General features: G+C 32.8%; 1 protein-coding gene across 1 annotated transcript; it reads left to right on the top strand.

Annotated features, from left to right (window-relative positions):
* The first annotated feature begins 1,592 nt into the window (after positions 1-1,592).
* Positions 1,593-16,424, top strand: LOC137835578 (ubiquitin carboxyl-terminal hydrolase 8). Its single transcript, XM_068644151.1, has 13 exons — positions 1,593-1,824; positions 2,166-2,417; positions 3,557-3,698; positions 8,750-8,809; positions 9,179-9,271; positions 10,959-11,294; positions 11,449-11,589; positions 11,699-11,869; positions 12,830-13,093; positions 13,217-13,365; positions 13,848-14,378; positions 14,960-15,230; positions 15,599-16,424. Exons 1-13 carry the CDS (start codon positions 1,739-1,741, stop codon positions 15,719-15,721), a joined length of 2,619 nt encoding a protein of 872 aa, XP_068500252.1. The 5' UTR covers positions 1,593-1,738; the 3' UTR covers positions 15,722-16,424.
* Positions 16,425-20,178: the final 3,754 nt, after the last annotated feature.

Genomic DNA, 20,178 nt, shown 5'->3' with positions numbered 1-20,178 from the left:
TACCATTGGAAAAATGGTGATTTTTCTTTCAGTATTTTCAAAACAAGGATAAGATATGAAAATGAAATAATAATGTATTCTGCTAATTTATTAAAAATACTATTTTTTTGTTTCATTTCATTTAAATTATTTTAAAAAGCAATTTTATATTTTATTATAATTTATTCTATCTTAATTCATTCAAGTGTTTAAGTCAATTCAAAAGTAACCTAAGTTATTTTCTAACAAATATTTGCAGTGTGTAAAAATAGCAGTTAATATTTTTTTTATATTATTTTAAGGGATACTAAAATGGCCGTATCTTATTAAATGTTTATGTAAAGTATTTTACTTCATGAACTTAAATTAACTTTTTAAAAATTATTGAATAAAGGTACAAACACGATTGAATAATATTTTGAAAAATGGGGACACTGACATTTAAATATACTGACAATATAATTTCTTAAATTACATTTTTTATAAAATTAATGATTTTTTCAATGACTACTTCAGAAGTTTTATGGATAATATTTTTAATAATTTTTTAAAATAATTTATAAATTAAATTCGTAAACAATAAAAATTTTCAAACTATATTTACTTTAGTATTTCTTTCATCCTCATTGACCAGAGCTTTTTTTCACATATCTTAATAAGAATACAATATATCACTTACCTAAATATTTTTACCAAACTAGACTTATAAAGAGTAATAATTTGAAAACAAATTAATATTTTTTTATTAGAAAGTAAATATCTTTTTTGAGCCTTTTAGATTATTAAAATTAAGGATATTTACACATGAACTGATAATTTTTTTTTGAAAATTAATAAGAAACTAAAATATGATTTTTTAATTTTTTTAGGATATAGTGTTGCTATCATTTGAAGTAGATGAATAATTTACTCCACAATTTTTGTTTGTAAGAAAAAAGTAGTATATCTATTTATTAATTATTTTATATTTATATTTATTAAAATAAAAAAAACAATTTTTGTATTTTATTTTTTACTATAAGATTAAGTAACTTTTTTTATAAATATAAAAGAAAGTTAAGCTTGTGAAAATCACAATAATCATAAAAAATAATTCACAATCTATTTAGTTGACTTTTTATTTGTAAAAAGTATTTTACAATTGTTTTGCAATTCTTTTATAACAATCTTATAATGTTAAAAATTAAAAATAAAATATAATTCCAAAATATTAGCTGGGTTCAAATTTTATACTGAATTTAAACTGAAACAAATTAAACAATTTGTTATTTAATATTTGATTCATATTTTGATAAAAAATTAATTAAATCCAGCCACAAATATACAAAATTGAAACACATTTCCCGTTGAATGAAGGGAATATATACTTATGAAAAGAATTTGAGGGAATTTACTATTAAAAAATCTTGTAAATAAATGCTGCATTTATGATTATAATAGAGAAATAATGAATACTAATAGTTTATTGTAAATAAGTTGGCGTTATAAATTTAATTGGTAAAATGAATGAATATTAATAGTTGGAACATTTTCCGAAAATAATAAAACGAGGGGCAGTAAATAAGTTGAAAATTTACGAAAGTAGATATATTTTTCCCTCCCTATCCTGTAATAGTATTGTCATTTGCATCCTTGTCTTCTCTTCCCACAAAAGCTCCACTTGTTACTTCTTTCTCTGCAATTCTCTCATTTTCTGCTTTCTCTCGCTCTATAAATAATCTGCAGAATTGGAAGCGAATTCTGAATCTCTCTCTCTGCAATGGACTGTGCCTCCGAAGATAGCTCCGATAACTCTCAGCGACCAGACTCACATAAGGACCAGCGAGTCTATTTCGTTCCTCACAGGTCTCTCCCCTTTCAAGATTCCACTCATTTCTCACTTCAATTCAATTCGCGCCTTATTTAACTTTTCCCTAAATCTGTAACTCCATTTCCTCACTGTGAATCTCCGTAATCCGAAGCAACAGAACTAACAATGCACCTTTAGGGTTGGACCGATCGAGGCGAAGCTGAATTCGATTTTATCGTTTTATGTATTTTTAATGTTTTTCGTGGAATAATCGAACTGGCTGGCGTGTTGATTTTTTGTGCCTCGTGTGGATTTTGCTGTGATCCGAGCTTGTCTGCATTGTTTGATTGAGATTGAATGCGTGAAGAGCGTTGGTGGTTGATTCCGTGTGTTTCAGGTGGTGGAAGGATGCTCAGGATTCAATGCCTGCGGATTCGGATAAGAAGAAGGGAATTGCGTATGCCTCTTTTCCTGGTTCGTCCTATGCTGGTCCTATGAAGATTATCAATACCATCTTCAACTCGGATCTTGTGTTCAGTCTTCGGAGAGAGGAGGATTTGCAGCACATTCGTGAAAATGGCGAAGTTGGTGTATCTGGACGGGATTTTGCTTTAGTATCTGGAGATATGTGGTTGAAGGCACTTAAGTGGTGAGTAAAGATGGATAGGTGGCTTAAAATGTATGATGTTTAGGTTAGAATGTGCACCGATGTAACTTTTTTTTTCTACTTCAACCTAGGTTTGGGTCCCATGGCTTTTTGAATTTTAGATAGTTGGTGTTGTGCTTTGTGTTGTGTGAAATTCTTCTAGCTTTGAACATTTATGGCTCAGCTTTGTGCTGTTTATTTATGCTTAATAGTTTTAACAGTTTTTCTCACTCCATATTCCATAGTCGAGTAATCACGTTGCCTGCTGAACTTAAAGAATTTCAAGTCTTGGACATAGTCATCATTGATTTTTCTGTTTCCGTGGCAAATGAGTTCTACCTCTTTTTTATGCTTGAGTTTATAGTATACAAGTCAATTAATTATTTGAGCAAATTGGGTTTTTTACCAGAAGATATGCTAGATTTGATGCAAGATAGTTGGAATTTCTGTGAGGGTTTACAAGTTATTGGGAAGCGGTTTGCACCTGGCAGAGTGTTGTCCATAACCTTTGAACATGTCTAAGCAGACATTTCATATTAGCGAAGGACTTCTTTTCGAAGGAGCAAGATTAAGTATACTTAGTGAAAACTTTGCTGAAAAAAAACATGAAGAAAACTTACTTGTTTACCGGACTTGTCACCTTTAACTAAGGATGTTATGGAAGAGAGGTCTAGTGGGTTTAGTATTCTATCGTAGCTGTTGTTTGATAACCATTAGATATTACCGTATCCATAGCTCAGTCTGCGGCTTTTGAATCAAGGTTGCTCTCTTGGCCGTTATATGCTAAACAAGTCCCCCTTCTTGGTAACCATGCTATATAGTACATGTAAGCCTGAGCTTAAAAGTAACTAGCATATTATTGATTCATAATTCAATGCCTTGATTCATAATTTTAGGTCATATTACTCCTTTGTCTTTGTTTTATTAACATATGTATCTTGTAAAGAATTTCAAGTGGCTACTTGCATTGCATGTTCCGTAATAAGTAGATCTGAGATTTTATAACATCCAAGTTTTTTTTAATGTGCATTTGAAATTAAAATAGTTCATTTTTCATGATGCTACTGATGAAAGTTTTCTGATATCTAGAATATTTAGATTGTTCATATCTGCATCATCACGTGCTTTGATATTTCATGTAGGCATAGTGATTCAAAAAATGTAGCGAAGGATGACAAAGGCTTTTCAGCCACTGACAGTGATATGGCAGATGTATATCCTTTACAACTCAGACTTTCTGTTCAGAGGGAAACAAATTCAGTTGGAGTAAGAATAAGCAAAAAGGTCTCTCTCTCTCTCTCTCTCTTGGCTTGGTTTTTTTCCTCTCCAATTTCTTTTATGTTGTGTTTGTTTGTATAGTAAAAATGGCCATGAAAGGGAAGGAAGACGATAGAAATGAGAGGAAATTAGGGACGTTGGTCTGTTTGTTACCCTAGAATAGCATACAATTTTTCAAAGAAAGGTGAGTCCCACCCTTTAGATTTCTCCCCAAATATGTGGAGAAAAGAGGCAAGTGAACAATACTTTCGTAAACCTAGGTGTACCTCCTCAGCTCCTATTTAAATGCGTGCCTGTTCATTGTTTATTTCAAAGTTTCCAATGTTATTCTCCATCACCCTGTGCAAGGCAACACAAATTGCACACTCTCTTGGGCCTAGTCCATAATTTAGTCAACTTTGATAAATATTTTTTTTGTGGAATACTGAGGATTTAGATAATAATTTATATGTCTTCCATCACTTTTGTTCTATAGTCATTCTAAGAGAGATTTGAGGTGGAAAATATTTCCCAACTGAACATTTGCCATATATTGTTGTTTATTATGTCTTGGTTAGGTGCATCATAGTTTTTGGATGGGTCTAAGAATTTCATTTTTATTAAGAAATTGTTAAAAATGATACGTACACACACATATATATACATATAGGAGTGATTGAGTTTACTCTTCTTCCTCATCCTTTATTTATTTTTTAATCTAAGGGTTTTTGTTAAATATATATCTCTTGTAATGGGTTAGTCTTTCTTTATCTTTGCCTGCTGTAGCCATTTGGGCAGGTGGAACAATTGCACATGCTATCACAATGTACCCTTTTGACTTTTGTTACACACACATACACATACACATACACATACACATACACACACATATACACACACACATACATATGTTACTGAGTGAAACACTCAAGCCTTTCTCTCTAAAACTTAAGATTTAAGTTGGTAAAGAGTGGGTTCTAATCCCGCTCTGTTATTGCAATCATTGTTCGGCTACTACGACTGTCACTACCATTGACAACTTTTATAGTGGACCTCAAGTCAGTCTGCACCATCAAGCTTGACTCATTTTAGCTGTCCCAGAGGCAGAAACTGCCTTGCCTTCCGTCTCTTCTTTGCATGGAACGTAGGTCTAAGTTCTCATTCTCCCTTGCGTTTAGTTTTCTCTTTGTTCGAACATGACTCATTCTGGTCCTTTTTTCCATTTCTGGAACTCCCCAACCATAACTTCAATGAAATTCAAAGGCAAAAACCATCTATCTTGGTCAGCTTATGTGAAACTATGTTTCCTTGTTTAGAGGTAATGTGATTTAGAGAAAGATAGTCAAGAGTAGTGGAAAAAGCTTGATTTCCAACTTTGTGTTTTGTTGTGGCAATATGTAGAGCTCAACATTTTAGGAACCTTGAATCAAAACCTGTAAATCTTTTTGTAGGAAGGCTCAAAATATCTTTGACAACAATATTCAGTGCTTACATGGTTCAGCTGAAAAGTTGACATCTTTCAAGCAATATCATTATGCCACGCTCTGTTTTGTTGTTCAAGCTCAATCTACAGTTTTAGAACTTTAAATATTAAGCAGATTCTGTGGATGAAATGAAGAAGAAACTTATTAAGCTGTACATGGTGCTGGTCTTGCATGGCATGAGTTTAGATTTTTGACAAGATTCTAGGCCAAATTTTGACAGGTCAAGATGTTCCTTTATTTGAAAAGCTTATGACACATTTCGTCCAACTAGTGAGAGTTCATCTGAACCTGTTCAATATTTAGCAATAGTATCTACTTGATAAGGAGCAAGTTGTGGAATCCGTGTTGGACATGTTGGTAGAAGTGGCCGGCCACGGTATTCGTACTATGAAAGGATGGGACATAATAAATTTGTTATTTTTTACATGACTTTCCTAACAAGGCACCACAATTGTCTAAATCTGAACCAAAATTTTATGATGAGGAGTATAAGGAATACTTTAGGCCAAAATCTAGTAGCCAAGCTCAACCATCTTTGATACCAAGTGTCTCAATGGTAATTCTCAATCAGTAGAGATTCAAGGTCTGTGGATTGTTGATTCTTATGCTTCTGACCATATTTTTGGTAATAATTTGTTATTTTCCTCTATTCTTCACCTAAATTCCCTATCCCTACTACTTTGGTCAGGGTTCAAAGTTGCATTTTTGAGAGTTGGTTTCTCTCTCATCTTATATTTAATTTTTTTATATTCTTAATTGTCCTTATAAGTTTGACTCGCTCCTTAAATTGCATAATAACATTTGACTATGTTTCCTTTGACATACTACGGGTCATTTGATTGATGTAGAACATGAATCAAGAGACCACTATCTCTAAACCATTCCCTCTGTGTACTGTTTTGTTGCTTCACCTCCAAAGCTTTTGCATGACCGTTTGGGTCACCCAAGTTTGGTAAAAGTTAAATAATGGTTCGTAGTCTTAAACAAATTCAGATTTTAGACTGTGAATCTTGTCAACTAGGCAAACATGTGTGATTTTCTTTTCCTATCAAATTGAAAAAAAAAATAAATGTAACTCAGTTCTTTGTAACATTCACTTAAAAATTTGGAGTCCTAGCCGTGTAACATATTTTGTTGCATTCATTGATGAATATTATTGATGTACTTATGTATATTTAATGAATATCAATGTGAATTTTTATCTATTTTCATGTATTTCTTCAATGAGATTAAGAACCAATTTCGAAAAATATTTTAAATTCTTAGTGATAATGACAAAATATTTCTCTATTGAACTTTCTTCTTTTTTATCCTCTCAAGGAATTTTGCATCAATCCACGCGTCTTCACACACCAATCAAATGGACCAGTGAAAAGAAAAATTCGACATTTAATTGAAATTGCACACACCTTAATGTTTAAAGCAAATTTTCTAGTACATCATTGGGGTCATACAATTTTCATTGCTTGTTTTCTAACAAATAGGATCCCTTTTCTTTTCTTGAATATATAATTCCTCATTCAATCATTTTACCACAAGAACATTATTACATCATGTCTCTTGTCAGATCTTTGGTTGCACATGTTTTGTACATGTTGTCTCCTCCAAGTCTAGACAAACTTTTTGTAAGAGCTATTAAATGTATCTATTGATTTAGGAGAATTTTTTTTGATAAGCTACAATAGGATATTGTAATTAGTTTCAAGTGTTCTATTGGAAGAATCTAGAGATCTCTTTGTAATCCTTACTTTAGGGTTAAAGTTTTTTATATATCGAGGCAGATATACTGTTTCATTGAATCAATTCAATAAAATCTTTTCTCTGATACTGTTTAATCTCTTTCAAGTTGGTATTAGAGTCTCCTGGTCTTGGGGGCTTTGCTTCTGCATATATCATCATTGTTGTCTTAGTTGTGGATCCCCTTTTTAGGGTTTCCTGAAGTGCACCAAACTTGTGTTTCACACCCACCGTTTCTATCACTGCCTTTTCCACTGTTGTTGTTGCTCTTGGAGCCTCCAATCATATCGTCAATCACACTAGTGGATTTGCCGTCCTTCGATCTGTCAGCTGCTAGAGTCACATTTCCATCTGAGTAGCCATGTGCCTACACCTATGTCTTCTTGCTATGTGAGTGGGCTTCACGTGCCATGTGATTCTGCTGCCGCTTGCTTCGCCAGAGTCTCCTTGAGGTGGCAGTTCCAGACCTGCCCCTGTTTTGCCCTTTTACATTGGGTTGCATGTCTCTCCTTTGAAAATAGCATTTTTCATGACAAAACTCATTTTTTTTTCTTTGATGTGTTTTTTTAAAGCTAAGGAATCTCTATATTTTGGCAAGACAACTCTAGTAAGCAATGTTGTTCTTCCGCAAGTGTCTAATGATGGTTGTCTTAACTGTTGAAATTATCTCTAGTGAGTTCAATTTATTAGAAAGGTACGAGTAGGCTCAACCATATTGAAAGAGAGATCGTCAATGTTGTTAAGATCGCGAGTATACTCACAAACTCGTATGATTTAACGAGTTTGGAGGAGAAGGCGAGTTGGCTCAGACGGATTGTCACTTGCGTGGGTTGGAGTGAGTAGGCGCGCTGCTCAGTGAATTAGAGGATTGTTGGACCATCTCGATCCTCCTATTCATCTCGCTCGCCACCGCTTGCACCCTCCACTGTTGTGTTCGCCACCACTCGCTCTCGCTGCCGTCGTGCTCGCCACCACTTACTCTCGCCACTGTCACGCTCGCTGACATCGTGTTAGCCACTGCTTGCGTTTGCAAGTTCTCACATTCGCCACCGCTCGCGCACACTGCGGTTGTTTCTGTCTTATTATTTTCTCTGTTTTGCTCCTTGCTTTTATTTTCTCTTGTCTACTCTGCTCCTTTATTTTCTCTTATCTGTTCTGCTCCTCCTTTATTTTCTCTTATCTGTTTTGCTCCTCCTTTATTTTCTCTTGTCTATTCTGCTCCCGCTGCCTTGTTTTATAAAGGCATCATCTTTGTTTACTAATACAAAGGATTTTTGTGGAAGGTTTATTTGTATTAAATATTATTATTTTATTAATTATTATATGCATCAATTTTATGAATTTTAATATAGTTTAGTTGTTTTATACATTGAATATTATTTTTCGTATATCACATATTGTTTTTCATATACCACTAATGATCCTCAAGTTACGATTTTTTATCTCCTTTCCAATCCTCTTACGATCCTCGAGTTTAATAACATTTGAGACCATATCTCAAGATAACCCTAGGACAGGGGGCTGTTTCATAAGGGTAGAGAAGTATGAAATTTCTGGGTATTGCGATGTTGATTGGGGAAAGTATCCTATGTATATAGGTGCTCCATTACAAGGTCTTGTGTATGCATTGGAGGAAATGTGAAATTTGTTAGATTGAAAGAGATGAAGGATGAGGATCAAGAGTTCTCTTAAAGTTACTCTTAGAGTAACAGGATACCTCCACACACACACACAATAATTTGATTTAATACAAGTGCTTTTATATTCAAAATCATTAAAGAATTGTGATACTTATTTGTTCATTATCATCTTATTCAAATTCTAATCTGTTGTTCCCATTTATTCCCTTCCTTTTAGGACAACGCAGTTGAGCTTTTTAAAAGAGCCTGCAAAATGTTCAGTGTGGATTCAGATATGGTAATAGAATATTCTTTTTACAGCTATAGTTATGTGTGTGAAGGGATCCACTTACTCTAAGAGTAAGTTTTGTCTAATTCCTCCTAATAACTCTTTATACACTGTAAATCCCATAATCCAACAGTTGGATTAAGAGTTGACAATAAATAGATCAAGTCCATTTTTTTTGTAAAATTACATACCTGGTTATGTTCAATTTATCTAAAATTCAATATGCATTTGTAAGGATATCACATGAATGAACAGTTAACTTTTTCAATTTTTTATTCTAGAAAATGTTATTAAGTGGGTCCCTTCCAAATTTTTACACACATGCAATTCGACTCTTACTTCTAGAAATTGACATTTTTCTTACTTGTTATTGCACAGTTATGCATTTGGGACTATTCAGGTCAGATAACATTTTTTATGAGTGACAAAACCCAGATCCCAGTTGACTGTCAAAGGCAGTCTGATCAGGAGGTGTGTAGTATTATGTCTTGTTTAAAATTGGTTTGTTTATGCTTTTATTTCTTTATATTTTATATTCACAGTTTTAGATTATACTTTGATCACAAACTATTCCATTCTCCCAGTGTTAGGGATGAGCGTATGTATTTTATGTGCCATAGCTACTTAGCATACTTCAAAGATTATGGTTTTTGCATTTTAACTGTTAGATACTTTAATGGCTATTTTGAGGTTTAGACTAGTACTACACAACGGGTGCCAAAATGGATTCAAACCAGTGAGCTAATTTGACTCACCACGGGTTTGAGTCAGATTTGGTTTAGTCTTCTAAATGTGGGCCAACCAGCTGGTTAAATGGGTTTGTGCGAAGTTGGAGGTGGGTTTACCCATCAACCGTTTATGATTTTTTCATTATAGTTATTTTCTAATTTTAATTTTGTAGGTTATCACTTTGGTATTTTTTAAGATTAGAATGTTGTTCAATAATGTTTGAATGATTTGGATGCTTAATTTATTTGTGTGCCCAATTATATAAGTTAATATTTTGATTTTTATTTACTATCTTTATAATATCACTTCTTAATTGTGGTTAATGCTTGGTTAAATAAGTGAACACCTTGTATTGCTATAGATAGGTGGGTCGAATCAATCCACTTTGATTGTATTGTATTGCAATAAATACGTGTAACAAGTTGGGAGAGCAAAACATGTTTAAGTGAGCCAACCTACCTAACCCACCAACCCGTGATAGGTCGAGTTTGCTTACAAAATTTCTAGCTCACCAAAAAGTGAGCCAAGTTAAGTTGACTCGTTTTTAGCTCAACTCATGATGAGCCAACTTGTGTGAGTTGGGTTGGCTTACTTTGACACCCCTAAGACAAGTTCTCCTCTACATGAAATGCACTGTGTTTCTTATTTGGGGTCCTTTACTTGTATTTATTACATGAATTTTATAATTTTAGTAAAACGTTATCATGTTTGTATGGTTCGGTCAATATAAGGTATTGCTCTATTGATAGTCTGGGACATGATATCAGTATTGCTATACTTCCTATGTTATTTATTTTGTGTGTCGCATAAACTGTAGAGTGTTCATTTATGATATTGCTTATGTGATCAGATATTAGTTTTCCTGGAGCAAATGTTTTGTGATCTCCTGAAGATGCAGCCTATTTCCTTATGCACAGAAAAAAAAATATTTTCTCCTATATTTTCACAAGTTTTTATGATGAAGAAGTTTTTGTCCTCAGAATTTTCTTGCTGAGATTTGACTCTTTTCCCTAGGTTTGTTGATGCAAGAACCTTAGGGTTGAATGATTTGGGAAAAAAGCATAATTTCTTGGAACTTAAAGATAATGATAGCTTCTTCAATAATATCTCGGAAGTTGTTAGCTTCCTAAGAATAACCAAGTCCCATTGTGTGATCCACGAATAGTTGATGTCGTCGAATGGGATAGAGGCTATTGTTGTTGTTGTCTTCGCTGAAGATAACTTAAATTTCTGTGATTCTTTGTGAGTTATCATTTACTTTGTCTAGATTGAATGTCTCATGGCTTTCACTAAAATTTATCATAAGTGATTTGAACTTCTGAAATATTGGTTATATGAAATTAGCTTTCAGTGAGATAAGGCTTTTGTTGTCATTGTTGATTGGATTTCCTTATGTGCCATATTAATGTTAACTTTGCATGATATACAGATTCTTTTGGAGTTGCAAGTTTATGGGTTGTCAGACTCAATTAGATGCAGGGAAGGGAAAAAAGATGAGATGGCAAATTTTTCTGGCAGTGCTTCACTGAAGATGAATGGCTCTTTTGACAGTGCGAATTCTGATTGTATGCATGCCAATTCTTTGACCTTCTCTTTAGGCCCCGGTGAAGCTGGTTCCTTGGGATTAACTGGATTACAAAACCTGGGAAATACTTGCTTCATGAACAGTTCCCTCCAATGCTTAGCACATACGCCAAAGCTCGTTGATTATTTTCTGGAAGATTATGTTAGTGAAATCAATCATGAAAACCCTTTGGGCATGAATGTATGTAATAATTCATTTCAAACACAGCTCATAATAATTTAATATTTTTTATATCTAAAAGTTTTTTATGGTTGCCATTGGTTGGGACATGGAAACTTCAATACCTGTGTTGTCTTCCACTATTTTATTTTCTTGGTATATGCTTCTTTGCCAGGGTGAGATAGCTTTAGGGTTTGGAGATTTACTCAGGAAGTTATGGGCACCTGGAGCAAGTCCTGTGGCACCAAGAGTATTCAAATCAAAACTTGCTAGATTTGCCCCCCAGTTCAGTGGGTTTAATCAGCATGATTCTCAAGTGTGTGCATTTGGCCCTTTCGTTCTCTTTTTTGCTAACATTTTTGGCTTTAAAAGGTTGGTGTCTCGTGTTCCCTAACATTGTCAACTATATTCATGCATCTTAATAGGAACTTCTTGCTTTTTTGTTGGATGGTCTTCATGAAGATCTGAATCGTGTTAAATGTAAGCCTTATGTTGAAGTAAAGGATGGAGATGGTCGACCAGATGAAGAGGTGGCTGATGAATATTGGCATAATCATTTGGCTCGCAATGATTCTGTCATTGTTGATGTATGCCAAGTATGTATTCATCTCATTATATGCAATGTAGAGTTAATTACATGCACTCACATGATGTGAAGAATTCAGTTTCTTAAGTAGTTATTTTTAGAAATTTTGATGGAAAATTAGTGATTTACTTGAGCATTTATGAGTGTAATAATAAAAGCAATTAGTTAGAGTTCGAACTACTATTTAATCAATTGGTTATAACTATAAGTAACAGGTTATTATGTCTGTTTGTTATGCCAAATTCACAAGTTCTGGAAATTACAGCCTGATTCGTGTCTATAATATTGCTAAGAGAATTTTAATGAATTCAGACATATCATTATTTGGGCAGAAAATCTAATATCAAAGAACTTGTTTAAAATTTTTTTTCTCACGTATTGTGTTAAAGATTGTGAAGATACTGGTTTCATGTGAGATGAAGGAGCATGGACAATTACGATTGGACCTTCCATAGTTGGTCGATAATGTTAATATTGAAACAAATTATTTAAGGTCTGTTTGCACAAACTTCTCCATAAATACTTTTAGAAGAGAAAAATAAAAACAAAAAATGAAATTAGCTTCTCCATAAACTGAAATTAGCTTATGTATTAACTAATTTGTAAAAGCTCTCTTATTGAACTTCTCTAAATCCTTCTTTATTAACTTGTGCATAAGCTAATTTTGGCTAATGGAGAAGTTTATTTCATTTTTGTGTTCTTGTTTTCCTCTCCTAGAAAGTCTTATGGAAAAGTTTGTCCTAATAGACCTGTAATTTGCAATAGCATTTATTTGGGAAGGGAGTTAGAATAATAAGAAATCCTTCTAGATTGAGTGATACCTCTCCTGCCAGTTAGATTGCTATTTTTTTTTTCTAATTCATTTGAAGATGAAATTTGGGGTCCTTTTCATGTTCATGAGAGCTATTTTAATATTTTTTTCTTATGGTAACTCTCTTTACCTTATGGATGCATTCATCATTTTATGCAGGGTCAGTATAAATCAACATTAGTTTGTCCTATTTGTAGGAAGGTCTCTGTAACATTTGATCCGTTCATGTACTTGTCATTACCTCTACCTTCAACAACAATGCGGACAATGACTATAACTGTTGTTAGTGGCAGTGGTGATAAAATGTCTCCATTATCACCATATACTATTTCTGTTCCAAAAAATGGAAGATTTGAGGACCTGACCCGTGCTCTTAGCATTGCATGCTCTTTGGGGACTGATGAGACCTTATTAGTAGCTGAGGTTTATTTTCTTTAATATTTGTTTAAACTCATTTGAAGTCACTTCCCTCCATTTTTAGTTTCTTTGTTGATACATTTTAATCCTGTAGAAAACCACATGTCTGATGCTATTCCTCTGGTACAGGTATACAACAATTGCATTATACGATTTCTTGAAGATCCTACCGATTCATTATCCTTAATAAGAGATGCTGACAAATTAGTTGCATACCGATTTTTGAAAAATAATGCTGACGGCCCTTTGGTTGTCTTCATAAACCAGCACATGGAGGAGTAAGTCAATATATTTGTGGTAATAAGATTGATTTTCTTTAGTAAGAACGTTTCTTTATTATTATTTTTTAAGTGTTTTGAATATCTATCATAATGCTTATTGGAATTCAGTGACAATTCATTGGAATTCGGTAGTTATTTGTTATATACTTTTCCTGTCTTACATATATGGCCTGGAGGGGAGCCCTCCTCCTTTCTTTTCTTTCTTACATTGAGGTTCTAAATTAAGTCGGTGGAATATGTGATGTCCAATTTATAAAGCCTTTTATAAGAATAAAAGGATATGCAGTAACGGATGGGCTGCATGATTTCATAATTTTTTCCTAGTCTCAATCCCTACAACATGCTGCTTGGATTCAGCAGGGATTTAATACTCACTGTCACAGACTTGCTCACATCCATATACTTGTTTTAAATGAGGTTCTTTATTGTCACTAGTGATTTCCTTTTAATAAAGTTTCTGTTTGATATAATTTTTTCAGGCAGTTTGTCTATGGGAAGCAAACTCTGAATTGGAAGGCCTTTGGAATTCCTGTTGTAGCTAGGTTTTGTAATGTTACAAATGGATCTGATCTCCGCAATTTGTATCTGAAATGGTTCCATCCATTTCAAAATCCAATTGAAGAGGCCTTAGAAAACTGTCTCATGTCTAAGGAAACTGAAGTTGCAGAAATGGAGGTCACAACTCCTAGTTTAGGTTCAAATGTGAATAAATTAGACACTCCTTCAGATGAAGGAATGGAGTTTTACCATACAGACGAAAAGGGGACTATCAAGAATTCCAAGATACCAATGAACGAGCCTCTAGCAATAAATGGAGAGTTGAAGCTATTTCACGTGCTTGTGTGTTGGTCAGAAGAACAGATTAAGAAATATGATACACAACTTTGTAGTTCATTGCCTGAGGTTTTCAAGTCTGGTTTTTTAGCAAAGAGACCTCAAGAGTCAGTTTCTCTATACAAGTGTCTTGAAGCATTCTTACAAGAAGAACCTCTTGGACCAGAAGACATGTGGTTAGTTAGCTATTTTTTATTGCCTTCAAGAATGTTAATATGTCCAATGTGGAAGATATTTTAAATTAGATTACTATGTATTTAAGCTTTTCCAAATAATTTTAGTTCGGGTCTCACAGTGGCTCAGCATTTTTATTCAGCTCATAACTGATATGAATTCAGCATAACCATCACTAAATTATCCTATTTGCAGGTTAGTGTTGGATACTTAACGCCATTAAAGTTCAAACCCTAAATAGTGTCTTATTAAAGACTGATTAGGGACAGCCTTTTTTTGTAATGATTTGGATTTCAGTTTAAAGTTTTGTTTGCATCTATCTTAAATCTCAATGTTAATCTTTTCTCCCAGTTTTTCCCGGGTCAATTAGTACAAGTTAGAGCAGCTGTCAGTTTTCCTAATTTTAATCTTATAAACACAGCTAGGAAATATTTTTTCTAAACTTTTGTGCCAAGATTTCACACAACTATTCTGTTCTGTGAAGTTCTATACACAAGGGTTATCACTTGGAACATACCCATTCTTCTCTTAAATTACTTATCTTCTCGTCTTTGCTCTAAGAAGCAGTTTTCTGTAATGTCAGGTACTGTCCTGGCTGTAAAAAACATCGTCAAGCTAGTAAGAAGTTAGATCTTTGGAGACTGCCTGAAATTTTGGTCATTCATCTCAAGAGGTTTCAATACAGTCGGTACTTGAAAAACAAGCTAGAGACATGTGTTGACTTCCCCTTAGATAATCTCGACTTGTCAGCTTATATTAGCCACGGGAATGGTGAGTCTTACCATTACACACTTTATGCTGTCAGTAACCATTATGGAAGCATGGGAGGTGGGCACTATACTGCATTTGTCCATGTAAGTGCTGTTCGTCTTTTTAATACTTATTATTTTCTTTATTTTTTAAGCTTATAATTTGGGATATGAGAAATGGTTTTGAAATGATTTGATAAGAACATAATAGAGCACATTAAAGCCCGTAAAATGGTTTGAGAACTCAAACAACTCTCATCATTACTGTCATGATGATTATGGATTGACTTTTGGACCTCTATCCAATGGCTTACTAGTTGTAGATGGTGAAATTTTGATTGGATATGATTGACATCAATATGATCATTATGAAATTGTGGAAGGTTTTTATTATCTGTAAATTGTTTAAAAAGCGCTCTCATTGCAATTGTTAATGTTCATCCATTTTTTCTGCTTTTCTGTATTTTATGTAGCGAGGTGGTGATCAGTGGTATGACTTTGATGATAGTCATGTTAATCCCATCAGCAAGGAGAAGATAAAGTCTTCAGCTGCCTATGTTCTTTTCTACAGAAGAAATTTTGAAGTATCAACATAATGAGCGTAGCATATAGTTCGGAACAGCCTATTGAAGCTTGATACCATTTATTAACATTATTGCCGCCATAGTCTTACACACAGCGGGTAAACTTTGGCACAAAGGTAAGATTATTGCATTGTGGCCTGGTGGTCAGAGGATTTAGTTGCGGAAATAGTCTCTGCGCATCAAATTAAGATTATGTGCATCCGAGCCTCTTCACACCCCACAATAGGGTGCTTAAGTAATGAACCGCCCCTTTTCTATAGTCTTACAAGTATACTTAACAAGGTAGCATTCTTTTGTTATTTACTCATTTAGAAGTTTTAGACTAACTGGAGTTTCAGTAAGGCAAGGAATGGAAACTTTAAAACTTCAGGCAGTACAAAGGAAGGAAGACTATAACATAGTAACATTTTAAGAGGAGAGGGACATACCTGAGAGATGAAAGCATAGTGTTTACAGCTGTTTAACCCTGTAAAGAGAAATCTATTCTAAAGAGAGTTAGACCAAATCCTGTGAATTAATTTTACGTCCAATTATATTCTTTGTTTCTATTTTGCTCATTTAGTGAAGACTGATTGATTATTCAACAGGTTTGCCTCAGCAAATTGATTTTCTTTTTTCTGTTATGGTGACCAGAATGTGGTCTGTTAGAAATTCACATATGTAAGAGTTGTTTTGGAAAGAAATTATTTTTAACGGGCTTGGTATTTTATTGCAATAGTTCGAAGTTCTTGATACACTATTATTAGGATAGCACAAGTACAGAGGATAATTTTTCATAGTTCACAAAATTTGTGTTTGAATATTAGCTGTACCTCATTTAAATGTTTCTCTTAGTAATGTGACTGTGGGACCTCATGTCATGTGTTAGAAGATGATTACTAGTGAAGGACCTAAAATGATGGTGGTCTTGGATAAAAAAATTCTACAATTCCAGGTGGAAAAGAACACAGAAGAAAAGAATGCAATTGGTAGAAACTAAGTTGGTGAATTTGATTCCGATATTGAGATGGATAGTGCATTATAGATATATTTTGAAGAAATGAACTACGGTGGATTGGAGTAATCCCGTAATAATGTCTGACAGTTGTTAGTTCTGAGCAGGATGGACCACGCTTCCTTGGTTTGCAATTTAGTGTAAGACGTGCCAGATCCCTTTGATTGATTGTTGTAGTACCATAGTACTTGAGGCAGCCTTACGCATAACCAGGACCACTGCCTTTTCAAATTCTGCTAATTCATCACCATTTACGTCCTTACTTGTAAACATCCTCTACCCTTTACCAGGACCCTTATTTGCTACACAACTACTTCTTCTCCTTATCCTTTATACAATATACCATCTCAAAGTTTTATCATCCTTTTAATAAGGTTATTTACATTTCTAGAAAGCTTTTCGTTTTTTTTATTTATGTCTTTGTCTTTGTTCACAGACTTTTATATCTTTATATCATCTAAATAAATTCATGATATTTAACTGGGATAAAATTCATACTCTGAACTCAAATATAGGTAAAAAAAAAAAGCTATATTTGGGGAACTTAAATATAAACAAATTCAATAATTTAAACTGGCTTGCTTATTTATATTGATCTGTGTAATTTTGTTACAAGAATTTCATGCAAGAGATTAGCATGAATATTATTATTTTAATTATTTATTGTACTATAATAAAGAAACACATAAATATAAAATAAGTTATCGATATAATTAATGTTATAAATAAAACTGATTATGTCTTAGTATACCTAAATGTTAATGTGCAGTTTATTTTCGACATAATTATATTAATACATAATTCGTAGTTTTGGTTTTTTTTTCTTATATGTTTTGAATAGTTAGAAAAACATACCGTTTGATAGTTTTTTTTTTTATCTCAAGTTACTAGCAACTATGAGAAAATAAAAAAATTAAATTTTGAAATTTCCCACCTCTAAAATGTTTTGTTGCACACCACAACCAAAATGCTCACAAAAATGTGTCCATTAGTAGTAAACTTAGGGAATTTCTAAAATGAATTGTATAATTTGTGATGAGATGGAGTATTCATGTGTTCACGATGTAAATTAAAAAGTAAGTTTTAATTTTTTACTTAATTTTTCAGAAATCACACGCATCTGCTTCGTCCGCACTCCATATTTGTATTATGCTTGATATGATATTATGAAACTTTCATTATTCTTTTCTTTTCTTGAACGCATACATAGAAGACAACAAGAGAGATATTATTCTTCACAAGAGTATATTACATGAAGAGAGGAGTAAAGTAAAACATGAAGATCCCGTGGTAAATGTTTCTAACATTTCAATTTTAATTATATTAAATAATGTCATAATTTATGCAAATAATCGACTTTATTATTGTTTTTTTCATGATCCCATTTGTTTGATGTAAGAGTGAGATTATGATAGTTAAATTGGAGATTGGTGGTAGTGGGAAATTAGCAACGGCGATAGGTGAAATGACAGTGGGAATTGGGTCAGAAACATTCATTTATTGTTTTGTGCAAACCAAGGTAAAGTCAAGTCACCCATGTATCTATATGCCTATCTTTCTTTCAGACAAGATCCATCCCACACACACTCACACATGCATCCAATTAACCCACCAACCTATTTGATTTGACGTTTCAGATTCTCCCCTTTTAACCTTATCCCACCGGACAATCTCTCTCTTCTTCCCCACTTTCTTCCTCATTCATCCCATCTTAACATTCATCTCAACCACCATTCAAATCCAACTTTCACATCAACATGCAAATCAAATTTCTCCTACCTTTTCTTCCATCAAACTAATCAACTACAATTCTTTAAAACTTATTACCACATAAACCCTAAACCCTAACTAATAAAGCAAATAATAATGTATTATAGAAAGTTGTAGATGTAGAATGAATTGGTGCCAGTAAGATTTGTGAAAATGAAGGTGGTGCATGATGATGATCCCTTGAATAAAGGAGATGAGTATGATGATTCGGAGACAGTGATTGAGGGCATCACAAAATAGTCGGATTTTGCACAAAGCAAAGCATGCGCGTTTTGACCATATATGCATACATACATACAACACAATATCCCACTCAGACCACTGTGTTAAACATACGTCTTGTCAACATTTCTGAACCATTTTTCCATTCCATGGATTCCTCAGAACAACCAACTCCGTGTGCATTCTGCCCCGACCCGACCTACCTACAACATTCATAACTCTTCATAAATAATTCAATCCCATCCCATCCCATCCCATGCATAATATCAATTCTCATTCAAAATCATCTTTATGCTATATATGCTCAATTTTTCAGTTTTAAATTTACACTTCATAAAAACTACAACATTTTTTTTAACAAAAATTCTTACTGGATTGTATGCAAGAAGGGTTTTATGAACTTTTATTCACTCAGTATGTTTTAAAATATTTTATTATAATATAGTTATGATTTTTGCTTATATAAGGATTAGACTCCTCTTAATTGTCTGTATAAGAGTTGAGACATATGAAGTGTCTGTATAAGGATTGAAACACATTTGAAGTGTCTATATAAAAGTTTTGGGATACCACTAATATCTATATAAGGATTGTGACATTTCTGAAGTGACTCATTTTTTTATTTTTTTTTATTATTAAAAAAATATATAATATAATCTATGTAGTATGAAATCTTAAACAAATATTAATTTTGTGTGATGCACAAATTAAAACACGACTTCAAATAAATAATGAACCATAAAAATTAATAGAAAATAAAAAAAATATGACATCTAACATAATAAAACTCAATATAGTTCAAACTATACGTCGGAATTATAAGTTAAAATAATTTTACAATTTCCCAAAAAGAAAACACATAATAAAAAACAAATATCTAGTTCATGCATAATTATGTAATTACTTATTTAATATTTTTTAATATATAAGAGAATTTGGTTGCGTTTATATTGGATTAGTTTTAATATAATATCCGAAATCAATCCAAACCGATGATTTATTTATTATATTTTTTTGTTATTGCAATTTGTATTAAGTTATATAAATTGATACCTATCCTTATTAAGAAATATTAGAAACATACTCTTCTCATCATATTTCTCTATTGTTGACTGAAATTGATTACAATTACATTTTAATAGGATTTATTTTTCATTTTTCATTTAATTTTGTATTTTTCTATTAAACTTTAACTAATAAGTATATTCATAAAACTAGAGAGTGTATTACTAACATTTCTATAAAAGTATGTTCAGTGAAATGATGAATTTTTATACTTTTCAGGGCATAAGATAAACAAAATAAAATCATAACGAATAATCTCTCTCTCTCTCTCTCTCTCTATATATATATATATATATATATATATATATCTTTAACCTTAAACATCATTTTCAATAAATGTAACCGATGATAAACAAAATCTTTTTTGTATGAAAACAAAAATATGAAATAACCTTTTCGAAAATAATTAATTTTGTTT

Source organism: Phaseolus vulgaris, chromosome 5 (genome assembly GCF_000499845.2).
Source record: "Phaseolus vulgaris cultivar G19833 chromosome 5, P. vulgaris v2.0, whole genome shotgun sequence".
Lineage (NCBI taxonomy): Eukaryota > Viridiplantae > Streptophyta > Magnoliopsida > Fabales > Fabaceae > Phaseolus > Phaseolus vulgaris.
The sequence above is the reverse complement of the archived record's forward strand: the minus strand, read 5'-3'. Positions and strand labels throughout refer to the sequence as shown.

Coding starts and splice junctions, on each gene's coding strand:
- LOC137835578 (XM_068644151.1), top strand. CDS start 1,739: ATGGACTGTGCCTCCGAAGATAGCTCCGATAACTCTCAGCGACCAGAC. Junction 11,590..11,698: donor TTAATCAGCATGATTCTCAA/GTGTGTGCATTT, acceptor GCATCTTAATAG/GAACTTCTTGCTTTTTTGTT. Junction 15,231..15,598: donor ACTATACTGCATTTGTCCAT/GTAAGTGCTGTT, acceptor TATTTTATGTAG/CGAGGTGGTGATCAGTGGTA.